Source organism: Meriones unguiculatus, chromosome 6 (genome assembly GCF_030254825.1).
Source record: "Meriones unguiculatus strain TT.TT164.6M chromosome 6, Bangor_MerUng_6.1, whole genome shotgun sequence".
NCBI classification, from domain to species: domain Eukaryota; kingdom Metazoa; phylum Chordata; class Mammalia; order Rodentia; family Muridae; genus Meriones; species Meriones unguiculatus.
The window spans coordinates 38,436,956-38,457,505 of record NC_083354.1 but is presented as its reverse complement, the minus strand read 5'-3'; the positions used below and the strand labels follow the sequence as shown (position 1 = coordinate 38,457,505).

The 20,550-nt window shown below is 39.3% G+C and overlaps 1 protein-coding gene across 21 annotated transcripts in view; it reads left to right on the top strand.

Annotated features, from left to right (window-relative positions):
• Positions 1 to 20,550, top strand: part of Clasp2 (cytoplasmic linker associated protein 2) — a 180,655-nt gene that overhangs the window by 35,876 nt on the left and 124,229 nt on the right. For 20 of the 21 annotated variants that reach the window (XM_060385138.1, XM_060385132.1, XM_060385124.1 and 17 more), the window contains exon 7: positions 2,591 to 2,661. In XM_060385138.1, coding sequence (XP_060241121.1) covers positions 2,591 to 2,661 — 71 coding nt within the window. Of the gene's footprint in view, positions 1 to 2,590; positions 2,662 to 8,822; positions 9,300 to 20,550 lie in introns of those variants that run through there. The other variant, XM_060385140.1, reaches the window with a different exon arrangement.

Genomic DNA, 20,550 nt, shown 5'->3' with positions numbered 1-20,550 from the left:
TACCACCCCGTTTCTTCCAATCTTCTAACACTAGGTGGGGAAAAAAAGCAGGTTAAAGGGGAAAGGGCATCGTCGATATTGTCAGAATACTTCCTGCTGATTAGGGATGTCTGGTTCCTTAGGGCAAATTGGGTCTTCATCATTAGGTTATCTCTAAACAGCAACAGCAGGAGGAGCAAAGGGGGAGCAGCAACAGCAGGGGGGGAACAGCAGCCACTGTGCTTCTTTGGGCTCTGGCATTTATCTACCCTCTCAAGAGTCCTCAGAATTCCAAGTAAACTATCTTCAGCCAGCAAAATCATGCCGCTGTTAGAGCACAAGGCAAATCATAGTCAGCTGTGAACAACCAGAAACAGCCCCATATCCCTACATCTGGGATTCAAACAAAAACGTATTCACGTTACATTTTTATATTAAAAAAATTCTCACTACTGAGATTAGGATAGTTATAGGAGAAAAGTGAGAACTGACAGCAAGATAGAAGTGTGAAGTAAACATTTTCTCACTTTTTTTTTCGAGCTTAGCCTAGTTGTAAACCTTTGGAAGCTTTCGTTTTTTCTCTTTCTTATTATGGCTTCCCACTATTCTTGTTAATATTCAACTCTTTCAGTTGCCTCCTCTTACTAAGGGTGCTGCCTCTGTCTCTCTTGCTCCATGTTTTATTGCTTTATTTTAGTTTCATGATAGTCTGTTTTCCTTTCTGAACTTCCTGTTTGTTGTTTATTGAAGGTAGGTTCTTTTGCCCAGGTTGGTTTTTGAACTCACCTGATAGCTGAGTCTTGCCTTCAGCACTCCTGTCTCCTGCCTCTCAAGTGCTGGGATTGCTGGCTTGCTTTTTTCCCCACAGTCTTACACTTTTTTTCTCAAACAGCTTTTCTAAATCCTTTCCTTTCTGTCTTTGGCCCATCTAGACTCATTGTGTGGTGTCAACTTGAAATTTCATGCCCACATCTGATACTGTCTTTTCAACCACATGGAGGAGACTGTGTTGTAGGATGATTCAGCCTGAGTGTTTCATCTGCACATACACAAATAGCTGTGCTTGCCTGCATCAGTTGTGGTTGGAAGTGAGGTTAACATTTAGAAATCACTTTATAAGGAATCACTAGGGATTTTTTGCTAAATTGGTATTTTTTCTTCTCCTTTTGTTTCATATGTATATATGTTTTGCCTCCATGTGCATCTTTGCACCATGTACATATAGCACCTATGAAGGCCAGAAGAAGATATCAAATACTTTGAATTACAGCTGATTGTGAATGCCTTGTGAATGTGCTAGGAATCAGACTGGGGTCCTTTAGAGGAACAGCCAGTGCTCTTAACTGCTCAGCCATCTCTCCAGCCCCTTTCCTTTTTCTTTTTAAATTTTTCAACATAATATTCTTATTGATTATTTGGGAATTTCACATGGTGCACCCTATCACACTCACTTTCCATTCCTCTCAGGTCCATCCTTTCATCTTTCAGCTCCCCCCCCGCAATGAAAAAACAAACAAATCACCAAATTCAGTTTGTGTTGCCCATGAAATATACTTAGTTATTTCTTAAAGTAGTTATTGGCATTTCAAAAATTATAGATTCACTTTATAAGTGAGAAATGACAAGATGTGGATCAAGACTTAAATGTTTTAGGGAATAAAATTATGGAAGGGAATGTAAAAATAAGCCAAAGAACCACTTGGCAGTTAAAACTCATGGAACAAATATATATTATGAATAAGTCATAGAATGATAGGTTAGAAAACTAAAGAAAAAGCAAACTAAATAAATAAAGTAAAGCATCGATGGCAAGACTTCATTTTATCCTAAAGGATGTGTGAGTGTAAATGCTCCAGGAAAGTAAAGTCTCGGCATGGTTGGAGTATGTGTTGGTACGTTTTTCCCCTCTCTATTTGTGTTTCTAATTTCATTCTGTAGTGAACGGCCATTTTATTTCTAATCAGAAATGTGTGTTTTGCCGGGTAGTAGTGGTTCACTCCTTTAATCCCTGCATTCAGGAGGCAGAGGCAAGTGGGTCTGAGCTCGAGATCACTCTGCTCTATAGAGCGAGTTCCAGGACAGAAAGGACTACACAGAGAAACTTGTCTTGAAACTCCCCTTTCCAAAAAAATAATTTTAAAGCAGTAGTAGAGGTGCAGAAAGAGTAAGGACCCTGGGTATAAATTTAGTGGAACTGGTGTTGTGGGAGATAGGCAACAAGCAGGAGAGGCCTCAGGTGCAGCTGCGCCAGCGTCGTGTAGTCTCTGCCTTCCTTTACCTTTTCATGTCTGCCTCCTGTCTTCTGAGTTTGGTTTTCACAAGGTTGTTACAAGGATACAACTAGAAAGTTTTTTTCCTGGGCTTGGAGAAATAATTTTGTTGAAATTGCTTTGTGTGAAAGTTGTCTGTTTTATCAACATATCTGTATACATAGATCAGGTCATTTGACTTCTCAAATGAAGAGAGTGGGGTTTGTATCTTCTTTGAGTCAATTGTAGGAGAGTTGTATAGATAATAAGATGAATTCCTAGAATCTTTTTTCCAAGAGAGGTGATAAAGGAAGTTGTTTCTGTTCATCTCTATGTAAAAACAATTTATTCTTTATTCCCAGATTAGAAATGATACTTGCCAAATTTGATGAAGTTAAAAATTCAGGCGGTATGATTTTGAGTGTCTGCAAAGGTAAGAGTAATTAAGTTCTTCCACCTCTTAAATATTTGAGATGACTTAGCAAAGTGTTAGACACTAGCTGTGTTTTAAGCCAAGTAGGCATCTTTAATTTCAAAAGCATTGATTTTGTAGCTTGTAAACTTAGCTGTGGTGTAGCAGTGGACTCTCATGTCCTCGATCTGCACCTTCTCCAAAGTACTGGAGTTGAATAATTCATAAGGAATTATGAAGATTACATAATGGGATTGTAGAATAAAGGGATAATGTTTCTGGTCTTTCTGTCTTTGTACTTGAAGGTTGATGTTTTAACTAAAAAAAAAAAAAGATGAGTGTTTTGGGCTATATATTGTTATTTATTATTTGCCCTATGATTATCACAGCAGTATTATCTACCCACTGTCACAAATAATAAGACACAAATACCTGTTATGTTTTATAATTGTCTTATTTATCTTGGGCTGGGCAGACATTCCTGCTTATGCTGTTTGAATCACCTCACCATTCATCTCCCAGCCCTCATCCGATGCCATCCTCCTTAACCATCCAATCTTCCACCCATAAACTTATAAATACTTGCTTTTATTATTTATCTTAGCCTTTCCACACCATTATTGGAGTCCTTCCTCCAGGCCCTACACTTCTTCTTACACTTTCTTCTCCAGGCTAACCCATTTTGGCATTTTCCTTCTTCCTCTTCGTGTTTGTCTGTTTCCTTGATCCTCCCTGTAACCTTAGCCACACCTACCCCATTCTGCCCTGCCCAGGTATAGGCTGTTTAATCAACCAATCAGATATGTCTTGGGCAGGTTTACAAAACCAAGATAGGTGTAACCAGATCTTAAGGGCCAGTAACGCACATCAGACCAACCTCCAACAGGCTGGTAACCCTCTTGTGTTTGTTCTATGTGTGAAGTGTGTTCTTATAGTTAGATTAATTATTTTTTCTTGCTGTTTTTAGTAGAAATTGTTGGATTGATTGGCTCTTTTCACCAGTGTGCAGACTGAGGAACAATGTTGGTGAAGAAACAAGCAGGAATTTTGCTACAGTAGTCATCTTTGCTTAAGTAGAAAGAAGCAAAATAGAGTTTATGAAATCAGTGTCTATGTCCACAGATAAGTTGTCATTCATTTGATTTGTGATTCCTTTATTTTTTAAAATGTTAACAAGTTGTATTTAGTCCTACCGAGTAGCTTCTACCTGACTGTATTCATTAGCACATTTTGTGAAGAATATATTCTATTGCCAAAGATAGTACAATTTTTTTTCTTTAAGTGGAAAACCAGCTTTATAGTAGAAAGTGGCTTAGCTTGACAGAGTAAATGATGTTGGAGGAAAGTTTGTTGTATGAATTTAAAGCCATATAATAGGAAAACTAGTTAAAATATAACATGGGCCTTTTCTCTGGGTTCATTCAAACTCAGGCTTTGTTGAATTGCACAGAGTCAGGTGGAATGACAGTTTGGTTTTATGAAGATCGTGTATACCTTAATCTAAACTTAGGTTTCAAGCATTGACTTCATTGCGATCAGTTCTCGCACTCAGACAGCTGTTTCTCACATCTCTTCTCTGAATAGAAGGTGTTTAAGAACTGCATCCTAATAGGTCTAGTAGTTATCTTTGTCGATATGTGTAGAAACCAGAACAGCAGGAAAAGGAGGAGTTGTTAAATTTTGTGACTTGGGGTTTTGATAGCATCCTTGTGTGTTCCCACACTATTTGCATATAACTAAGGAAAGTCTGTGGTTCATATTATAAAATTAAAGGAGTCACTGTTTGATTGTGGATCATATGGGAAGCATGGTTGCTGTTGTGTTTGATAAGATTATTCCTGTTACCTTCTGAAAGGAGCTTATTTTTTCCCTGTTCCATTTCTTTTTCTTCTGTTTCTCTCACTGTAAATACAGCAGTTTGAGGTTAGAATCTGGCTTTTATTTTTCTTGGAGGAAGTCCAGAAGATTGTCTTGGAGATTATGATGTAAATATTACAAGTCTAGTTGAAGATAACAGTTAAAATTATCTATAATGTATATTGTATATAAAAAGTTGAAAAATTTTCTGTTTTCGGTTAAGATGTTTTTGATGATGGCATACTTAATCCATATCTGTGGCTCCACATTTGGGGACACCACACCCATAGATTCAGCCAACTACAAAATCAAGTGCTTTTGATGATTACCTCTGTTCTGAACATGGAAAGTTTGGGAATGTATTATTATTACGTCAATGGTGTAGTGTAATAACTGGATTATATTGCTTATACCGATTACTCTTAAGATAATGTGAAGTATATTTGGTTGTTTCTCCCACTATTGCCAAGTGCTTCTCCGGAAGGAAGTCTGAGTGCTCTCCTCTTCTGGGTAGAAATGGATGGAACTTGGAGTTACAGATTCTGCTTCCCTCAGGAATGGCTGGTCCATGCACCAAGGCTCTTGATTTCACTGGGGATGTGAAAGAGTTTTCCCACCGTGTTACACTTAACTCTTTTTAATGAGATTGCCAGTACCAAACAGCAGCAGCAAATCAGAGTTCTGAACTTGAGGCTATGGTGATACTGCAGTGTACAGCCCTTCGGTTAAACTACACTGTATTAACGACAGAGGGTGCAGGCAAATGCTCGTGCCTGGTCTGGTGACTGCTAGAATTCAGGTTCCCAGGCTAATCCAACTGGCAGAACCTGCGGGCTCCACTGGTTTGAACAGACAAATTGGGTAGCTATCTTGTGGCAATCAGACAAGTTCCACCAGCAATCATGGTTCCGATATGACTGCCTTGTTGGCAGTCAAACCCTGAGGTCCAGCAGTGAGTCCTTCAGGAGAAGGGGCCTCCTTCTTCTCCAGAATAAATGATGAGTCTCAGATGATCTTTGATGAATTAGAGGTTTTGAGGATGAATGTGTGTCATTGGCTGGGTCTAGGATGCTGGCAGTGCTGTATTGCATGAGGAAAGCTAACAGGAGAGAAGCTCGTGTGACTACCAGCAATGCTGAGTGATCGATCACCTTTAACCTTGGGGCTGTGTCCTGTGCTCCTGAGGCAGGCACAGAAAACAAGGAGAGAGCTTTGTTCCACGATGTCGTTTCTCAGGATGATTTAAATCTCAGGTTTGAGATTTCCAGGTTTTAAAGATGCTCCGATCTCACTAGTCCTGTGGCAGTTCCCCTGGAGGCATGGTCCATGAGCCCTTAGAAGGACACGTCTAAGTCGTCTCAGATATACAACATTTTATACAAGAAAGACTTGGGCATCCTTAGATTCCTGGAACTAATCCCCTGTTGTTATGGAAAGATGACTGCACTACCTTGTCCGTAAAAATACCTTTATGAATTAGTTAACAGCAGAGGAAACTAAAAGAAGCTCATTTGTCATGGTTGCAATCTTAAGACCCAGACTGTCTCTCCCTTGGTTTAATCTCTGTCTTACTGGTCTAGTCCAGACCAAAGACAAGCAGATTCTTTGCTGATGATTCCCAAATATACTTCTAGCTGTCTCTTCTTTATACTATGCTTTTGGAGGCCTGTGGTTTTGATGACATTGCTGTCTGGATTTCAGGTTTATCGTGTCCTATATTCCATAGGCATTTCAGGTTTATCATATCCTATATGAACAACCTTGTTTGTGTTCTGTTTCATGTGTTCTTGTTCTCCCCCTCACTCACCGTTGACCCCTCCCTCTCTCTGTACCTCCCTTTCCTTGCCTCCCTCTTTCCCTCTCATCCATCACAGGGTCTCACACAGCCCTGGTAGGCCTCTGACTCTTTGTAGAAGATGATGACTTTGAACTTCTGATCCTTCCCTATCTACCTCACAAATGCTAGAATTATGGGCATGTGTTACCAGGCCTGGCTGTTTCTCTTCTTAATCTGTTTTTTCCAGGTTTAGCCATTTTGGTTAGTTGTTCCACCAAGGTGAAACTTGACTTGATTTCCCATTCTAACTATTCAGTCATTTCTATCTCTGCTACATGAACTTATGTCCTGCTTGTTTTCTTCCTCTCAATACTTTAGGTCTCCTTCAGTGTTTCTCTGATCCACTGTAGGAGACTTCCCGTTCGACGTCAAGCTCATACATAGTGTGGTAACCATTAGCAGTGGGAAAGATACAGGTTTTCCTTGTTCATGAAATTGGCATGCTTCTTAAAGATCCTGCTGCCAAGTGGGAAATCATTAAAATGAAAAAAAAATATTTCCACTAATATTAATGAGAAAAATTATGGTTCATTTCATTTTAACTCAGGATACTTGAGTGTGCTGTATGTGTACAAAAATATATCAGTTGGTGACTCTTGGAGAAGCCCCCTCACATGCCTTCAGGTGTGTCTTTCTTCCCAAGGAACTCTGTCTATTAACACTTTTGTTTAAAACTCTTTATTCAAAACTTCTTTAAAGATTCCAACTCTGTTTCATTTTATATACACCCTAGGATGGAACAGGCCTGCCATCTCAGCTCCTTATAGGGCTGAGGGAAAGTTCAGGGCTTTTCTGAGAAATTTAATGTAGCCTGGGGCTGGGGGAGCTCAGTGAGAATATTCCCCTATATACAGAGCTATCAGTTCAGTCCCCAGTAGAATTCTGAGAGTATAAGTAATTCAGTAATGCTAAGTCGGCCTCTTTTAAGAAGTAACATATTTCAGTTGAGACCTAATCCATAGAATAACCTATCAAGGGTTATTTGTTAGGGCGACACTTTGGCCAAAAGAAAATAGTGACTATGAAAGCTCAGAGGTGAACAGGATTTGGTTATTTGAAGAACATAGAGAGATCAGGCTTCCTGGAGCGCAGTCAGGAAGAGGAGACTGTCTGAGGTGTGTTGAAGAAGTGAGCTATGCCCTGACTGTCGCAGAGGTTGGGATAACTTTGGCATGTAGAGGTAGGAGCCCACGAAGCCTGTGGTCTAGAGAGGCCTGTACACGGGGTGACCTGGAGTAACACCGTCTTGTTGCTTTGACTATTCAGACAAAGCCTTTTTCTGCTGCTCTTCTTGTGGGTTTTGCTGTGTAGCTGTTATTCTTCTCTCTCTCTCTCTCTCTCTCTCTCTCTCTCTCTCTCTCCTCCCTCTTTTCATAATTGCCATTACAATGCTCTTGACTGAAGCTCTGATTAAGTTTTTTGACTTTAGTTTTAAAAGGACTATTTGAGCAGAGTCAAGAACACTAAATTATATCATCAAATTTGAACATAAATCATTTGATTCAGGAAATAGTGAGAAATGCATGTTTGTTTTTCTGGAGGATTTTAAGAAGCTGGACTTTAATTTTCATGTTACCAAAGCAAGTTGGCCAAGTCCTTAAGCACAGAGGAATTAGCTTCTCCGTTAGAAGGAAATGGAATTAAAAGTAAGCATACTGTGTGTGGAAGGAGCCATCCCCAGCCCAAGATGAAAAGACTACAAATTGTGGTCCCCAGTGATTGTGGCAGGGCCTGCTGTCGTCATGGAGCTTCGTGGACAGTTTCCTGCCCTAACAGAGATGTAAACACTAACCGAGTTGGTGGCTGCGACTGTTTCTTTTTCCCTCATTGTGAAAGATTATGTATAATTTGGCTGATATGCTTGTAGGACCAAGTACAGTTTGGTTTATAATCACGGTAGAGTAATTTCTACTTTCTCTGTTTGAGACAGGTGCCAGGAAGAGAATGACTTACCTTAGAGGCTGGCAGTAAGGTAAAGCGCAGGACTTAGACTTAAGAATTACCTTAGTATTCAGCTTATGCAGGTCCCTACCATAACTTCCAGGCTAGTTTTTGTATATTTTCATAGCATGCTCTTGGTAGTGAACGGAGAAGCTCTTTTCTTAGGTTGATTTAAAAACATGTTTCTGTGTGGCCATGAGTCCTAAGGCCTTTTCAGAGCTTGATAATGTAGAGATGGCTGTGCAGCCTGGAGAGAGGGAGCTTAGCTCCCCTGCAGCTGCGCACTGGCTAGTTCTGTCTCCACCAGAAGCAAGCTTTGTTCCGTGTGGCCCTGCTGTCCGTGCACAGAGCTGCCTTTGATGGGATGTCTTTGACGTGATTTGTTTACGGCAGCCAGAATGCTTCCTGCATAATGAGAGCAGTTAATCATGGAAACTGGGCTATTCCTGTTTGTGCACTTCTAGCAGTCTTCTGTTGTAAATATTAAAAGGTAATGACAAAAGGACGAAAACCTTTTTTAAAAAGGCACAAACCAGCTAATCCATCAGATCATGTGATTGCTACTGATTACACGGATATCTTTAGGGAAGCAGAAAATGATTGCTGAACACATGCCTTGTGTTTTGATGATTGCATTAAAAGTCCCCCGGTGGGATGACATTTATTGGCTCCCAGAGCTTTTCTTAGATTAAATTTCAGACATCGGCACAAGGATAAATATCACAATGTGTATCTAACAGCATATGTGCAGTTAACGAGTAATCTTGATCAGGCCCTGCTAGGCTCTGCTAAAAAAAACGAGGGTTTTCAGCAAGACCCCAGACTTTTATTTTGAAGTGGAGTAGCAGCTGTTGGCTATTGCGGTGCAGAGCTGCAGCGCGGCCTGGGTCACACAGTGCTCGGGGTGCCTGTAGGCTGCAGGCCGAGCCCAGTGGCGCAGGCAGTGAGCTCCACTTATTTTGCTGTGGTATTTGACCTCTTGGTTTGAGAGCTCCCAGGACCATCTGCATGGCTATGGGAGATGGTGAGTATGATTGATTCTTCTTGTTGTGCTGTGCTGTACACTTCGTTTTAAGGTGATGATCGTTTGCTGTGTAAGAAATACATTTCTCCTAATGGAACGAAGGACATGTATGTGTTTGTGTGTAGTCGTGTATTTGCTTGTATATGGGGATTTGGGGGGTGTCTTTTTTCACCTGATGTGTCAGTGTGGGGTCTGTCAAACATAAGGTGAAATTTACCTTGCAACCCAAGCACGGCTTCTTCAGTCTTTGGGATTGGGTATGAAGGGGTAGTGGAAGGGTCCAGTACGGAAGCTCTGGGGGAGAATATGGCCTTTGGAGCAATGGCAGGTTCAAGCCAGGAGGTTTGATTAGCTAGCTTGACAGCTTCCCTGTTATTTGACAGAATTTCAGTTTTGTGGTAATAAAATACTTAGAGAAGCAAAATGGCTTGCCATGGATACGACAGTAATTAGTATGCTTGTGGTTGTCAATGTCTCCAGTAAACATCCTTTAAGAATTTTATATAGGACATAATTTGATCACAGATTGCCTTTGTTGGTGTTTTGGTAAGCACAGTTTTAAAAATACCTATTTCTATAGTGTTTTATACTTTTCAAAGGCACTTTCATTTACTTTTATATACATTGTCTCCTCAGGCACAAATGCCCAGTGAAGTACATAGAGACTTGGTGTTTCCATTTCACAGATTAGGAAACTGAGACTTGCTGAAAGGTGTGTTCCAGGTCCAGGCACAGAAAGCAAACGAGGCTGAATCAGTTGCAGATGTGCACCTGCTATTGTCCTTCATGACACTGAGTATTTGAGCCTTTTCCCCTGTTATTAACCCTTTTATTAAGATGCTTAGAAGTATGCTTCATAGTCACACCAATATCAGAAATATGGATGAGAGGGGGTATAAGGTTCTACAGTGTTTTGCCTTTCTCTCTCTCTCTCTCTCTCTCTCTGTCTCTGTCTCTCTCATTCTGTCTCTGTCTGTCTATCTGTCTCTCTGTGTGTGGCTAGGTTCTTAAGAATTCCTTGCTTGGATTTGTAGGTTTTAAGTTTTAATAATGTCATGATTAAATCATGATCTGCCCTCTGAGAGTCAGTCCTCTTGGCAATATTAGGAATAGATTTCAACTTGCTGTTATTGATAGTCATTTAAAGTATTTATTCATTTAAATACAATAGTAACTTTTATATTATACATTGTTATGAGTGATTTTGAGACTTTATGTAATTTTTATATGACCTTATGTAAGTATGCTAGATATCCTTTACTAATTGTAAAATAATAAACCATCAAATTACTTTTTCACATACTTAAGCACATTTACAAGTTTTTTCCCCCTTAGCATATTAAAACAACAGAAAAATGCTTAATTTTTAGGTAACTGAATGTTGTATTTGCTTTTACCATATCTAGATTTTATTTTATTACTTTTAAGCCTAAGTTCTTTGGCCATCCATGTATATTTACTTGGTTTTTATTTTCCAGATAACACGTATGTTCAGACAGTTTAGGAATGTATTTTTTTTTTTTTTTTTGGCATTAGAAGTAATGACTTTTTGTAAACCTTAGAGGATAGCCTTCCAAATAATTTTATTCCTTAATAATGCTTGGTTGTATTAAAATATACCTTTAAAAAACCTTAAATGCCTGAGCAAGAAAGCTTGTGTGTAACAGTAGGATATCAGGATGAATAGTTTTAGTGTTTGGTATGGCTACTCTGAGTATGATGAGTTTCTCACATACAATTTGTGTGTGTGAACCCTATGTGCAATCTCATGAACATAGATAGCAAAGGCATTGCTCTATTTTTGACTATTTGCCAATTAAAGATTTTGAACTATGAACTTGGTGTGAAAATATCTTCTTTTAAAAATTGACATAATGATCATAACACAAAAATTCCTTAAACTTGTTTATGCTTTTATGTAGTAACTTTTCATGCCTTTTATGTGCTTTAACATACACCTTCAAACAAATTTTGTGTTGATTGCTGTTTATTTGCTTTATGGGAACTACTGTAAATGGAAACCAGGCCTCACTTACCCGGGGCAGTTGTTTTACTGCTGAAGCACACCTTTTGAAAACAGTCATTCTCAGTAGATTTTCAACATTTGCTATGCCTGCTCAATAACATATGAAGTGTTTTAAAGCCATGCTGTCATGTGTTGCTCTGCCTTGCTTGTTTAAACTGTTGCATAGTCTTCCATTGTATAGCTGTAGTATGACTATTTCATCTTTTGAGAATGTTTACATTCTTTGCCATATATAATTTTTATAAGTTGTTCTGGAAAAGATACTTTTGTATAGGGCATTTATGTGAATACACACACATGCATTTTTTTTTTCAAAATATTCCATAAGTAGCATTTTAGGACCAAAAATTTAGCTTTAAATTGTGCTAGCTGTAACAACAGTCCCAAAAATACTTTATTATATACATTCCGAACAGTGATACCTAGTGTCCAACTTTTCATTTTAGTTCTTGCTGTTATTAATTGTTTAATTTGCCAAACATATCAGTGAAAAGTATCTCAGCTGTTATCAAACATACCTGCTTTCTGATAACACTAGTCATCTTCCTATCAGACTGTGTGTATGTGTGTGTTTTCTGGGAGTTATCTTTTGGCTTGCTTTGTTTATTTGGCAGGGCTACTTACCTGTGCAGGTGTATGTGAAGGCTAGAGGATGACATTGGTGTCTTCCTCCGTTGCTCTTGTGCGTTTTCTAAGACAGAATTTTTTAGTGACCCTGGACCTCGCTGTGTCAACTAGGCTGACTGGCCAGCAAGCCTCAGGGATCTAACTGTAGCAGCCATCGGCTAGGAATGAGGCGGTGGATACAGATTGCTTTGTGCCTTGCTCAGCTGCTTGTGGGGACTGAGTTAGTGCGGTAAGCACTTCCTTTATCCACTGCGCTCTCTCCAGTCCCACCTTCTGACATCTTTGGCCGTGTCATTGGACTTACTTGTTTATGGTTGATCAGTAGGTATTCCAGTTGGGTTATTGGTGGTCTTATTTCAGGGTCAGCTCAGATATATGAGGTCCTGGTGTGACTTACTGCTTGGTGAGGCTTTGTGGGTCCTGGAGTGGCTTATTGCTTGGTGAATTCTCGAGGTTAGCCTTTGGATGCTTTTAACTTCAGTTGTCTCATTCTTACACTAAAGCATAAAGCCAAACATTTGAATAGTTATGTAATATTATGTGCTCAGCAATCAAATTCAGGGAGGGTTAATTAAAAACCTGTAGGATTATTATGTGGTACTGAGGCCTACAATTGACCACAGAAGCATGAAAAAGGAATTTGGCCTTTTGTGTTCCTGCAGAGTGGCTGGAAAGAAATAAGGTTTTGTTATAAATGGATTTTTCCTAAACTTTTAACATTTGAGTGCAGTCTAGTAAATATATATATATATATATATATATATATATATTAGGCCAGGCATGGTGGCAAACTTTAATTCCAGCACTCAGGAGGAAGATGCAGGGAGAGCTTTGTGAGTTCAAAGCCAGCTTGGTCCATATAGTAGGGCTACAGAGTGAAATCCTGATTTTTTTAAAAAAACATTTTCAGGGATCACCCTCTGTGAGATCCTTTGGTTTCTAGGATCATTTCTAACTCATTTGAAATTTAGTTTATGAGGAGTTGAACACTAGCAAGAAACTAATGCTGAAAATATCCTTTTTTTTTTTTTGCTCTTGAACATTATGACACATTAGGATTGTATTATGTAAATCACAAAAGAGTCACCTGCCTTTTCACTTACTGATGCAAGGCCAATATTTTCTACTGAAATCGATGATAGGATAAATTAAAAACAAACAAACAAAAAAATAGGTGGTGATGGCTTACACCTTTAGTCCCAGAGCTTGAGAGGCAGAGGCAGGCAGATCTGTGAGTCGAGGCCAGCCTAGTCTACAGAGCAAGTCCAGGACAGCTAAGGCTACACAAAGAAACACTGTCTTGAAACAACACCCCCCCTCGGGGAAAAAAAAAAAAAGAAGAAGTGAATGAAGAGAAGGGAAATTACATGGAACAGAAGAATGGTTATTAGTGAGAATCAGGAGAGTCAGCGGTCCACATAACAGTCCAAGAAGAAGTCATGTCTCAGGGAGTATTCAAAAGCCAGAAGAGGCTCTCTTACTCTCCTGGTTGGATTTGCCACTCTGTCCAAGTCCTTAAAAACTAAAACAAAACGGCATTAGCACCAGTCAATGTAAGAAAGAAGACAGTAAGTGTGAGTTACTAAGATAGAAAGTGCTAGTGGCTAAAAATAAAGCAACCTTACAGTAGCCACTGCTGGCCCTAGCCAGCTAGCCAGCCAGCCTGAGGTGCAGCTCTGTGAGGCGCTGTTAAACACATGGCAGCCTTCCTGAGGCAGTCCCTGTTACCAGCAGCATTGCAAACCTGATATTGGTAATGAAGTTGACTTTTTAAGGTTCCTATCTTTTCTTTGTACTTGTGGAATGACATGGTTTGATCCTCTTGACAACTGAAGTGGCAAATTTCTGAATAATTTCTAACTGTTAGGAACCTTGGTATATTTCATAACATGCTACTTAATTTTATTAATGCCAGATATGGTTCAAATTGTGACCATCTCTTGCTTGAAATACTAAAGGTCTTGAATTGTTAAAGAAAAATTTCCTTCATTTATTCAAAGAAAAAAAGCCAACAAAGTCTTTTTTTAAAAAAGATTTATTTATTATGTATAGTGTTCTGCCTTCATGTACACCTAGAAGAGGGCACCAGATCTCACTACAGGTGGTTGGTGGGAATTGAACTCAGGACCTCTGGAAGAGCAGCCAGTGAGTGCTCTTATTAGCTGAGCCATCTCTCCAGCCCATTATTTTTCAAGACAGGGTTTATCTGTGTAGCCCTGGATGTCCTAGAATTCACTTTGTAGACCAGGCTGACCCCAGACTCACAGAGATCCGCCTGCCTCTGCCTCCCAAGTGCTGGGATTACAAGTGTGTGCCACTTGTAATCCAGATTGAAAATGTATTTTTAAGTTAAAAACAGATTATTTTGGTTTTGATTTTACTGGCTTTTATTTCTAAGGAATTTGAGTTTAGAGCTGGAAAGCATTCTGTTGTCATTGTTATTGTTACTGCAGTTGTGTACGTGTGTGTATTTTGTGTGATTACCTGAATGCACACTGTTTTGAGACATGACCAACTGTTGCGTGTCTTCCTCTGCTGTTCTCCACTTTACTCTTCTCTCACTGAACATAGAGAGCCCATTGTTTTGGGCAGGATGACCTTTGAGCTCCAGAGATGCTCTTGCCCACCTAGGCTAGCAGAAGCTGCCTCCACATCCAGCTGTGTGTATACGGGTCCTAGAGATTTGAATTCCTCATGTTTATATAGAAAAACACTTCTCCACTGAGTGTTTATCCGCAGCTACCTCTTTCGTTATTTCTTTAATTATGTTCTTCTCCTTTATTTGTTTCCCCCTCTCCTCACAGAACAGTTAGTTATTAGTTATAAGCTAGAGTTATTATGTTGTTCCATTGTGTCATTAATGTGTTTCCTTTCAGCCTTCTCTTTTACTGTGCATCCTGAGAAAGGTTCTTTATTTTGTCATCAAAACCCTTAACCTTTGCAAATAAAAGTTTAAATGGGTCCAACAACTTTCATTTTCTTTTTCCGGTAGTTCCTTTTCTATAAGGTATGTGTGTGTATGTGTGTCTGTCTGTGTGTGTCTGTGTCTCCCTGCCTGCCTTCCTGCCTGTCTGTCTGTGCATACACACCCACTCTTACAAGCTTGTGTGCACGCTATGTGTAGGTACAGAGCTTCTGAGTTTAGGGGTTTAGTGATGGAACCTTTCCATAGATTTTCCTTTGTTCCTAGTATTTATGTCTGGCCTAGGCACTGCCACTTTTCTGATACTCTACAAGGTAAATCATTTTTATGCTGCAGCAGTTATATTCTTGCGATTCTGATTTGTACCTGGATACAAAGAAATAATCCTAACACCAAGGTGGGAGCAGGAGGATTGCTACAAATTAAAGTCCAGCCTGAACTACAGAGCAACACCCTGTCTGGGATGGAGTTAAAAGTCCAGTTTGCAGCTTTACACAGTATTCTGCGCCAGTAGTTGTCTACTTCAGTTGCCAGCATCTTGTGAGAATGCCACACGTACCGGCCGGCTTACCTCACATACTCGGCCCTTCGCTTACGTGTTTGCTCTCACAGTGTGCCTTGTAGTGTTGAGTTCTGTTGTAAGGATTTTGAAAATGAATTGGTTTAAGTTAACTTAATTTTAAAAAATTTCATTGTCCAGATCTCAGTTGCTTTATAAATGTCTTTTTTTCAGTTCATTTACACTAGGATTCAAGTTAGGTTTCCCACTATTGGTTGATACATCTCTTATCAACAATAGAGTCGATCTTTTTGGCATTTATCAGGAATCTGTCAGGTAAGCATTTTCCATATTATAACTTAGTGAGTGCATTAGAGTATTGCTTTTTTTGGTTATTTTTGTTTTATCTTTTGTTCACGTGTTTGGCTTTATGGCAGTCTCATGTAGTTGAGGATGACCTTGAAGTCCTGATCTTCCTGCCTTCCCCTCCTATGTGCTGCAATTGCAAGCATGTACCATTATTCCTGTATCTGTATCTGCTGAATTTCCTGAGAACTAAAAATGCTTTGAGTGGCTTGATAAAAAACAAGTCTGATTTGAGTGTTTGTTTTGTTGATACAGATTCTTCAAAGGTGCAGTTTTGTACAACTATGGTGGTTTGGATGAAAACCACCGTCATATGCTCTTATTTGAATGTTTGTTCCCTTGTTGATGAAACTGTTGTGGGAAGAAGGATTAGGAGGTGTGGCCTCAGATCCAGATTTGGGTTTCTGTCAGAGGACATATTAATAACTGATTGGTTTTCTATTATTAATATTAAATAATTTATCTAGTTATAAACCAAATCTATCCTTTATATAACTTCCTTTGTATTTATTGTTTCAATATTTTTGATTCAAATTCTTTGTAGGGTATCACACTGATCTGCCTTGTGGTTTGGAAGGAGGTCAAGAATATAAGTGAAAAGACAGGAAAGAGACTACCATAGTGCTCTCGACATGGGTGTACAAGTCTGGTCTTAGATGAGGCGTAGCAGCAGAAGTAATGAGGAATAGCTGGGCTTCCAGTTCTGGTGGGAGTTACATAAGGCAAGAACTGTTGGTAGATGGCAGATGTGGGCTTGGGAGAATGCACGGGGTGTGTGCCCACATTTTGAACTTGAGTAGCAGAGATAATGATGCCATTTATCATGCTGCTATGGGAAGACTTGCACATACTGTTATGTAGTCATTTGTGCCAAACAGGAGGTGCCTTTGACATCTCCACAGGGCTGATTTCCTCAGTGGACAGGTGAAAGGTAACTGCATATATAGATTTGGAACACAGAGATAATCTAGGCCACAAATGAGCACTGGAAATTTGGCAACATTTTGAGGATGCTTAACATGAGGAATGGCTGAACCTCTAGACAAGATGTGGAGTGGAGAGAAGGCTTAGACATACGGTGGCTGGGTTAGACAGGAATTGCCACAAAAAAAGGACTGAGCAAGGGGAGCCTGTGGGGACAGAAAGAGGAGGTAAAACAGAGCATTCTGTGAGTTTCCTTGGATATGAGTGGTGGAGCACTTCTAAGGTTTCTTGTTTGCCATTAGGTAAAGACCATGCTCATTGGTCCTCACTGGCTTTGTGAGAGTATAGCAGCCCAGAAACCTAAAGTCTTGTTTCTTGTTGTTTTAATTAGAATAAGGAAGGATATAGCTTCAAGTGAAAGAGGAACTTGGGTTTAAGAAACTAGTTAATATGAAATAGAGTGTATTTCTTATATGTAAATCTCTGGATTTTAAGGGTTCTTGTTGAAGTTGTTGTTTTACTGAAGAAAACTTGGACAAAATTAATACTTTGAGACCTGTGTATGGTTTTGGCTTGCTCTTTTTGTCCTGTGAGATGGAATGTGTGTGTGTGTATTATATTAGACACAGTTACTTTGGAGTACATCTATCTTAAACATGAAGCAGAAAGTTTAAAAATGGCCTGCCTTCAGTTAAAAAAAAAAAAGAAAAGAAAAGAAAGAAAGAGAGGAAGAAAGAAGAAAGTGCTGTGTGTGTTGACTAAAGTTACATAAATTTACAAATTCTCATTGTAAACCCAGGGGAAACTGGTGTTGTGGAATATACCTGTCATCCCAGGATGTGGGAGATGGGGGCAGGAAGATTATAAATTTGAGGCCAGCCTGGAATATATGGCAAGACCAGTTTAAAAAAGAAAAAGACGAAGCCTGGGGGACCAGTTGGTCACGTTTCATGTGTAACAACTCTTTCAGGCTGGGGCAGGAGTGTGCTGTGACCATGCTGTTGTTAAATTTTGTTAATGTGGATAGATGTACATTGAATGGAATAAAAGGAACAAAGAGACTCATGTCTGTTTCAATATGTTTTGCCATAAACTAAGTTTAGGTTAGTTCAGATTTTGCCACCAAGTGAGTTTAAAAGAAAAAACATGGTTAAGATGGCCAACAGCTGAGATGTCTGGAAGGCTGAAGCCAAGGACTCTTGGTCTTGATAATTCTAGATTGAACTGCTAAAGCCATAAGAATGGAATTTAAGGAGATAAGATATTGTCTTCTACAAGTCAGTGTTCCAGAGTTCTTCCAAACAAGGGCAGTTGTCTGTGGATGATGAAACCACATTGGTATGGTGTTATCCCAGATGTTTACCTTTAAGATCTCTGACTCTGGGGCTGGAGAGATGGCTCAGAGGTTAAGAGCACTGGTTGCTCTTCCAGAGGTCTTGAGTTCAGTTCTCAGCAACCACATGGTGGCTTACAACCATCTGTAATGAGATCTGGTTCCTTCTTCTGGCATGCAGGCAGAACAGTGTATACACAATAAATAAATAAGTATTTAAAAATATCTCTGACTCTAGAAAAAACTGAGGAAAATGCAGCCAGTAGCGCAGGGTGTGTGTGGGGGGTGGGGTGGGGGTGTTTTGCCTGCATGTATGCCTGTGTATCATGTGTATGCAGTGCCTGCTGAGGCCAGAAGAGGGCATTAGACTTTCTAGAACTGTAGTGAGCAGGTGATTGTGGGCTGCCATATGGGTGCTGGGAATGGAATCCTGCTCCCCAGTTAAGAGCCAGCGCTCTTAACTGCTGAGTCATCTCTCCAGCCTCACCACAGGATATATAAGAAAAGAGAAGTAATAAACAGCCCCACCGACCAGTAGTTTAATGCTTAGAGAACAAGCCCTCTCTACATAAGATTTAATAACAATTCTATATTTAATAATTCTATATCTGTGTGCTGAAAATAATTAGTAAAACTGAGCGTTTGTATAAAGAATTCTAAAACATCCAGAAGTGATGAATTTTGTCTTCAAGCCCAAGTTTGTGTTAAACAGAGGTAGTTAAACTTTGAATCACATTTTGTGATTTTTTTTTTCTTTTAAGGTTGTTTATAATTGTGAAGTATTCAGCATTCTCATTGCTGTCAGTTTTACATAGCTACCAGAGATAAATACACCTTTTATATATAGACTGTCTTCTTTACATGTTTATTAAAAACCTAAACTTGAAGGTAGATTTCAATGCATACATAATATGTGTTTGGCTTGTTATCTAATTCAGGGCAAAATTTTAAAACCAATTTTATGTGTCATATGATTAATGCTGTTTAGCCTGACAGATAATAATCTCACCAATAATGTCAGAACTGGTTTCTGATACAAATTTAACTGTTAAGAAACTCACTCTGATGCTGTAGTAGCGCACACCTTTAATCCCAGCACTCAGAGAGGCAGAAATAAGTGGATATCTGAATTTGAGGCCAGTCTGGTCCACAGAGGGAGTTCCATGGCAGGTACAGCTACACAGAGTAACCCTGTCTCGGAAAAATTTAAGAGAAGAAAGGAAAGGAAAGGAAACTCACTCTTGAGGCAGAGACAGGTAGATATCTAAGAGTTTGAGACTAGTTTTGTTTGTGTAGTGAGTTCCAAGCCAGACAGATGTACATAGTGAGACTCTGTCTCCAAAACCAGAAAACAAACCTTCACACTTACTTTGTAGTCAACTAAGCTTTTAAATAGGTTAATTTTAAGAAGTGAAGAATCACCTGGTGTTGCAGGATATTTGATCCCATTGTGATCCTTGAGATTATGAGTTGTAAAAACCTGTTTTTTTGTTTGCTGTGGCTCAGCCCTAACATACACTTTTAATTCACAAGCTTTCTGTACACAGGGTTAAATAAACTTAACCCTACATCAAGAAGCAGAGCAAGAAACAAGTTGACAGGGAGTAAACAGAAAGGGGGACTTTGAGCTGGAGCGTATTGGCGACACTGGAGAAGAAGGCCCTTTGGCTTTTTTCTTCTGGGACATGAGCTGGGTAGGAAGACCTGCGGGGTGCCTCCTCTTCCTCTCTGAGCTAGTAGGTTTTCACCTCAGCGTCTGGATCCTGAGTCTTCATTCGTAAATTTTAAACAATTGGAATTTTCTTTTTAAAACAACAATATGACAGTCTTTTTCATCCCTGTACCACACATAGTTAAAAACCTAAAGATATTTGTTATACTCATATAACCCTAAGTAACATGAATTTGAAACAGTCTATGAGGGAAATATAAACGTTAATTTAGAGTTTTAGATCTGAAAGACTGGCAGAATCTGCTCATGCTAGACAGGAAATTTTAAGTTTTCCTAAAAGACCTAAAATAAATGGAGTTCCACTAAAGAAAATGAAAAGCCCAAACAAAGGCTCCTTTTCAGAGCTCCTTAGCCGTGAGGGCAGCAGCACAGTGCTTCCCCAGCCTCCACACACGCCTTTAGTTGGCAGAGGCAGCCTGAGTTTTTTCTGTCCATGCTCTGATTTTCTCCTCTTCTGTCTTCCTTCCTGCCTTTCCCATATTTTACTTTTTTCCAGTCTTCTCCATTCCCTCTTGTAGTTTATCTCTTCCTTGTTATCTTTATCCTCTTTTGTTTTCATTTCTTTCTCTTTCTGCCTGAACCCAAACAGAAGAACAATCCATTTTTTTTTTTTCTAAATCTTGTCCAGGCCTAACAGTTCATTTTTTTGCACTTTGGTTCAGCTAGTGTGTATGTGTCAGATTTATTTGGCTTTACTTTTTTGTGACACCTTCAAGGAATTAAGAGTTTTTTTTTTTTTTTACTTTTAAAATTATTTTATTATGGAATAATATATATATACAGTATATTATAGTGTGCTCTAATACTGTACTAATATAGTA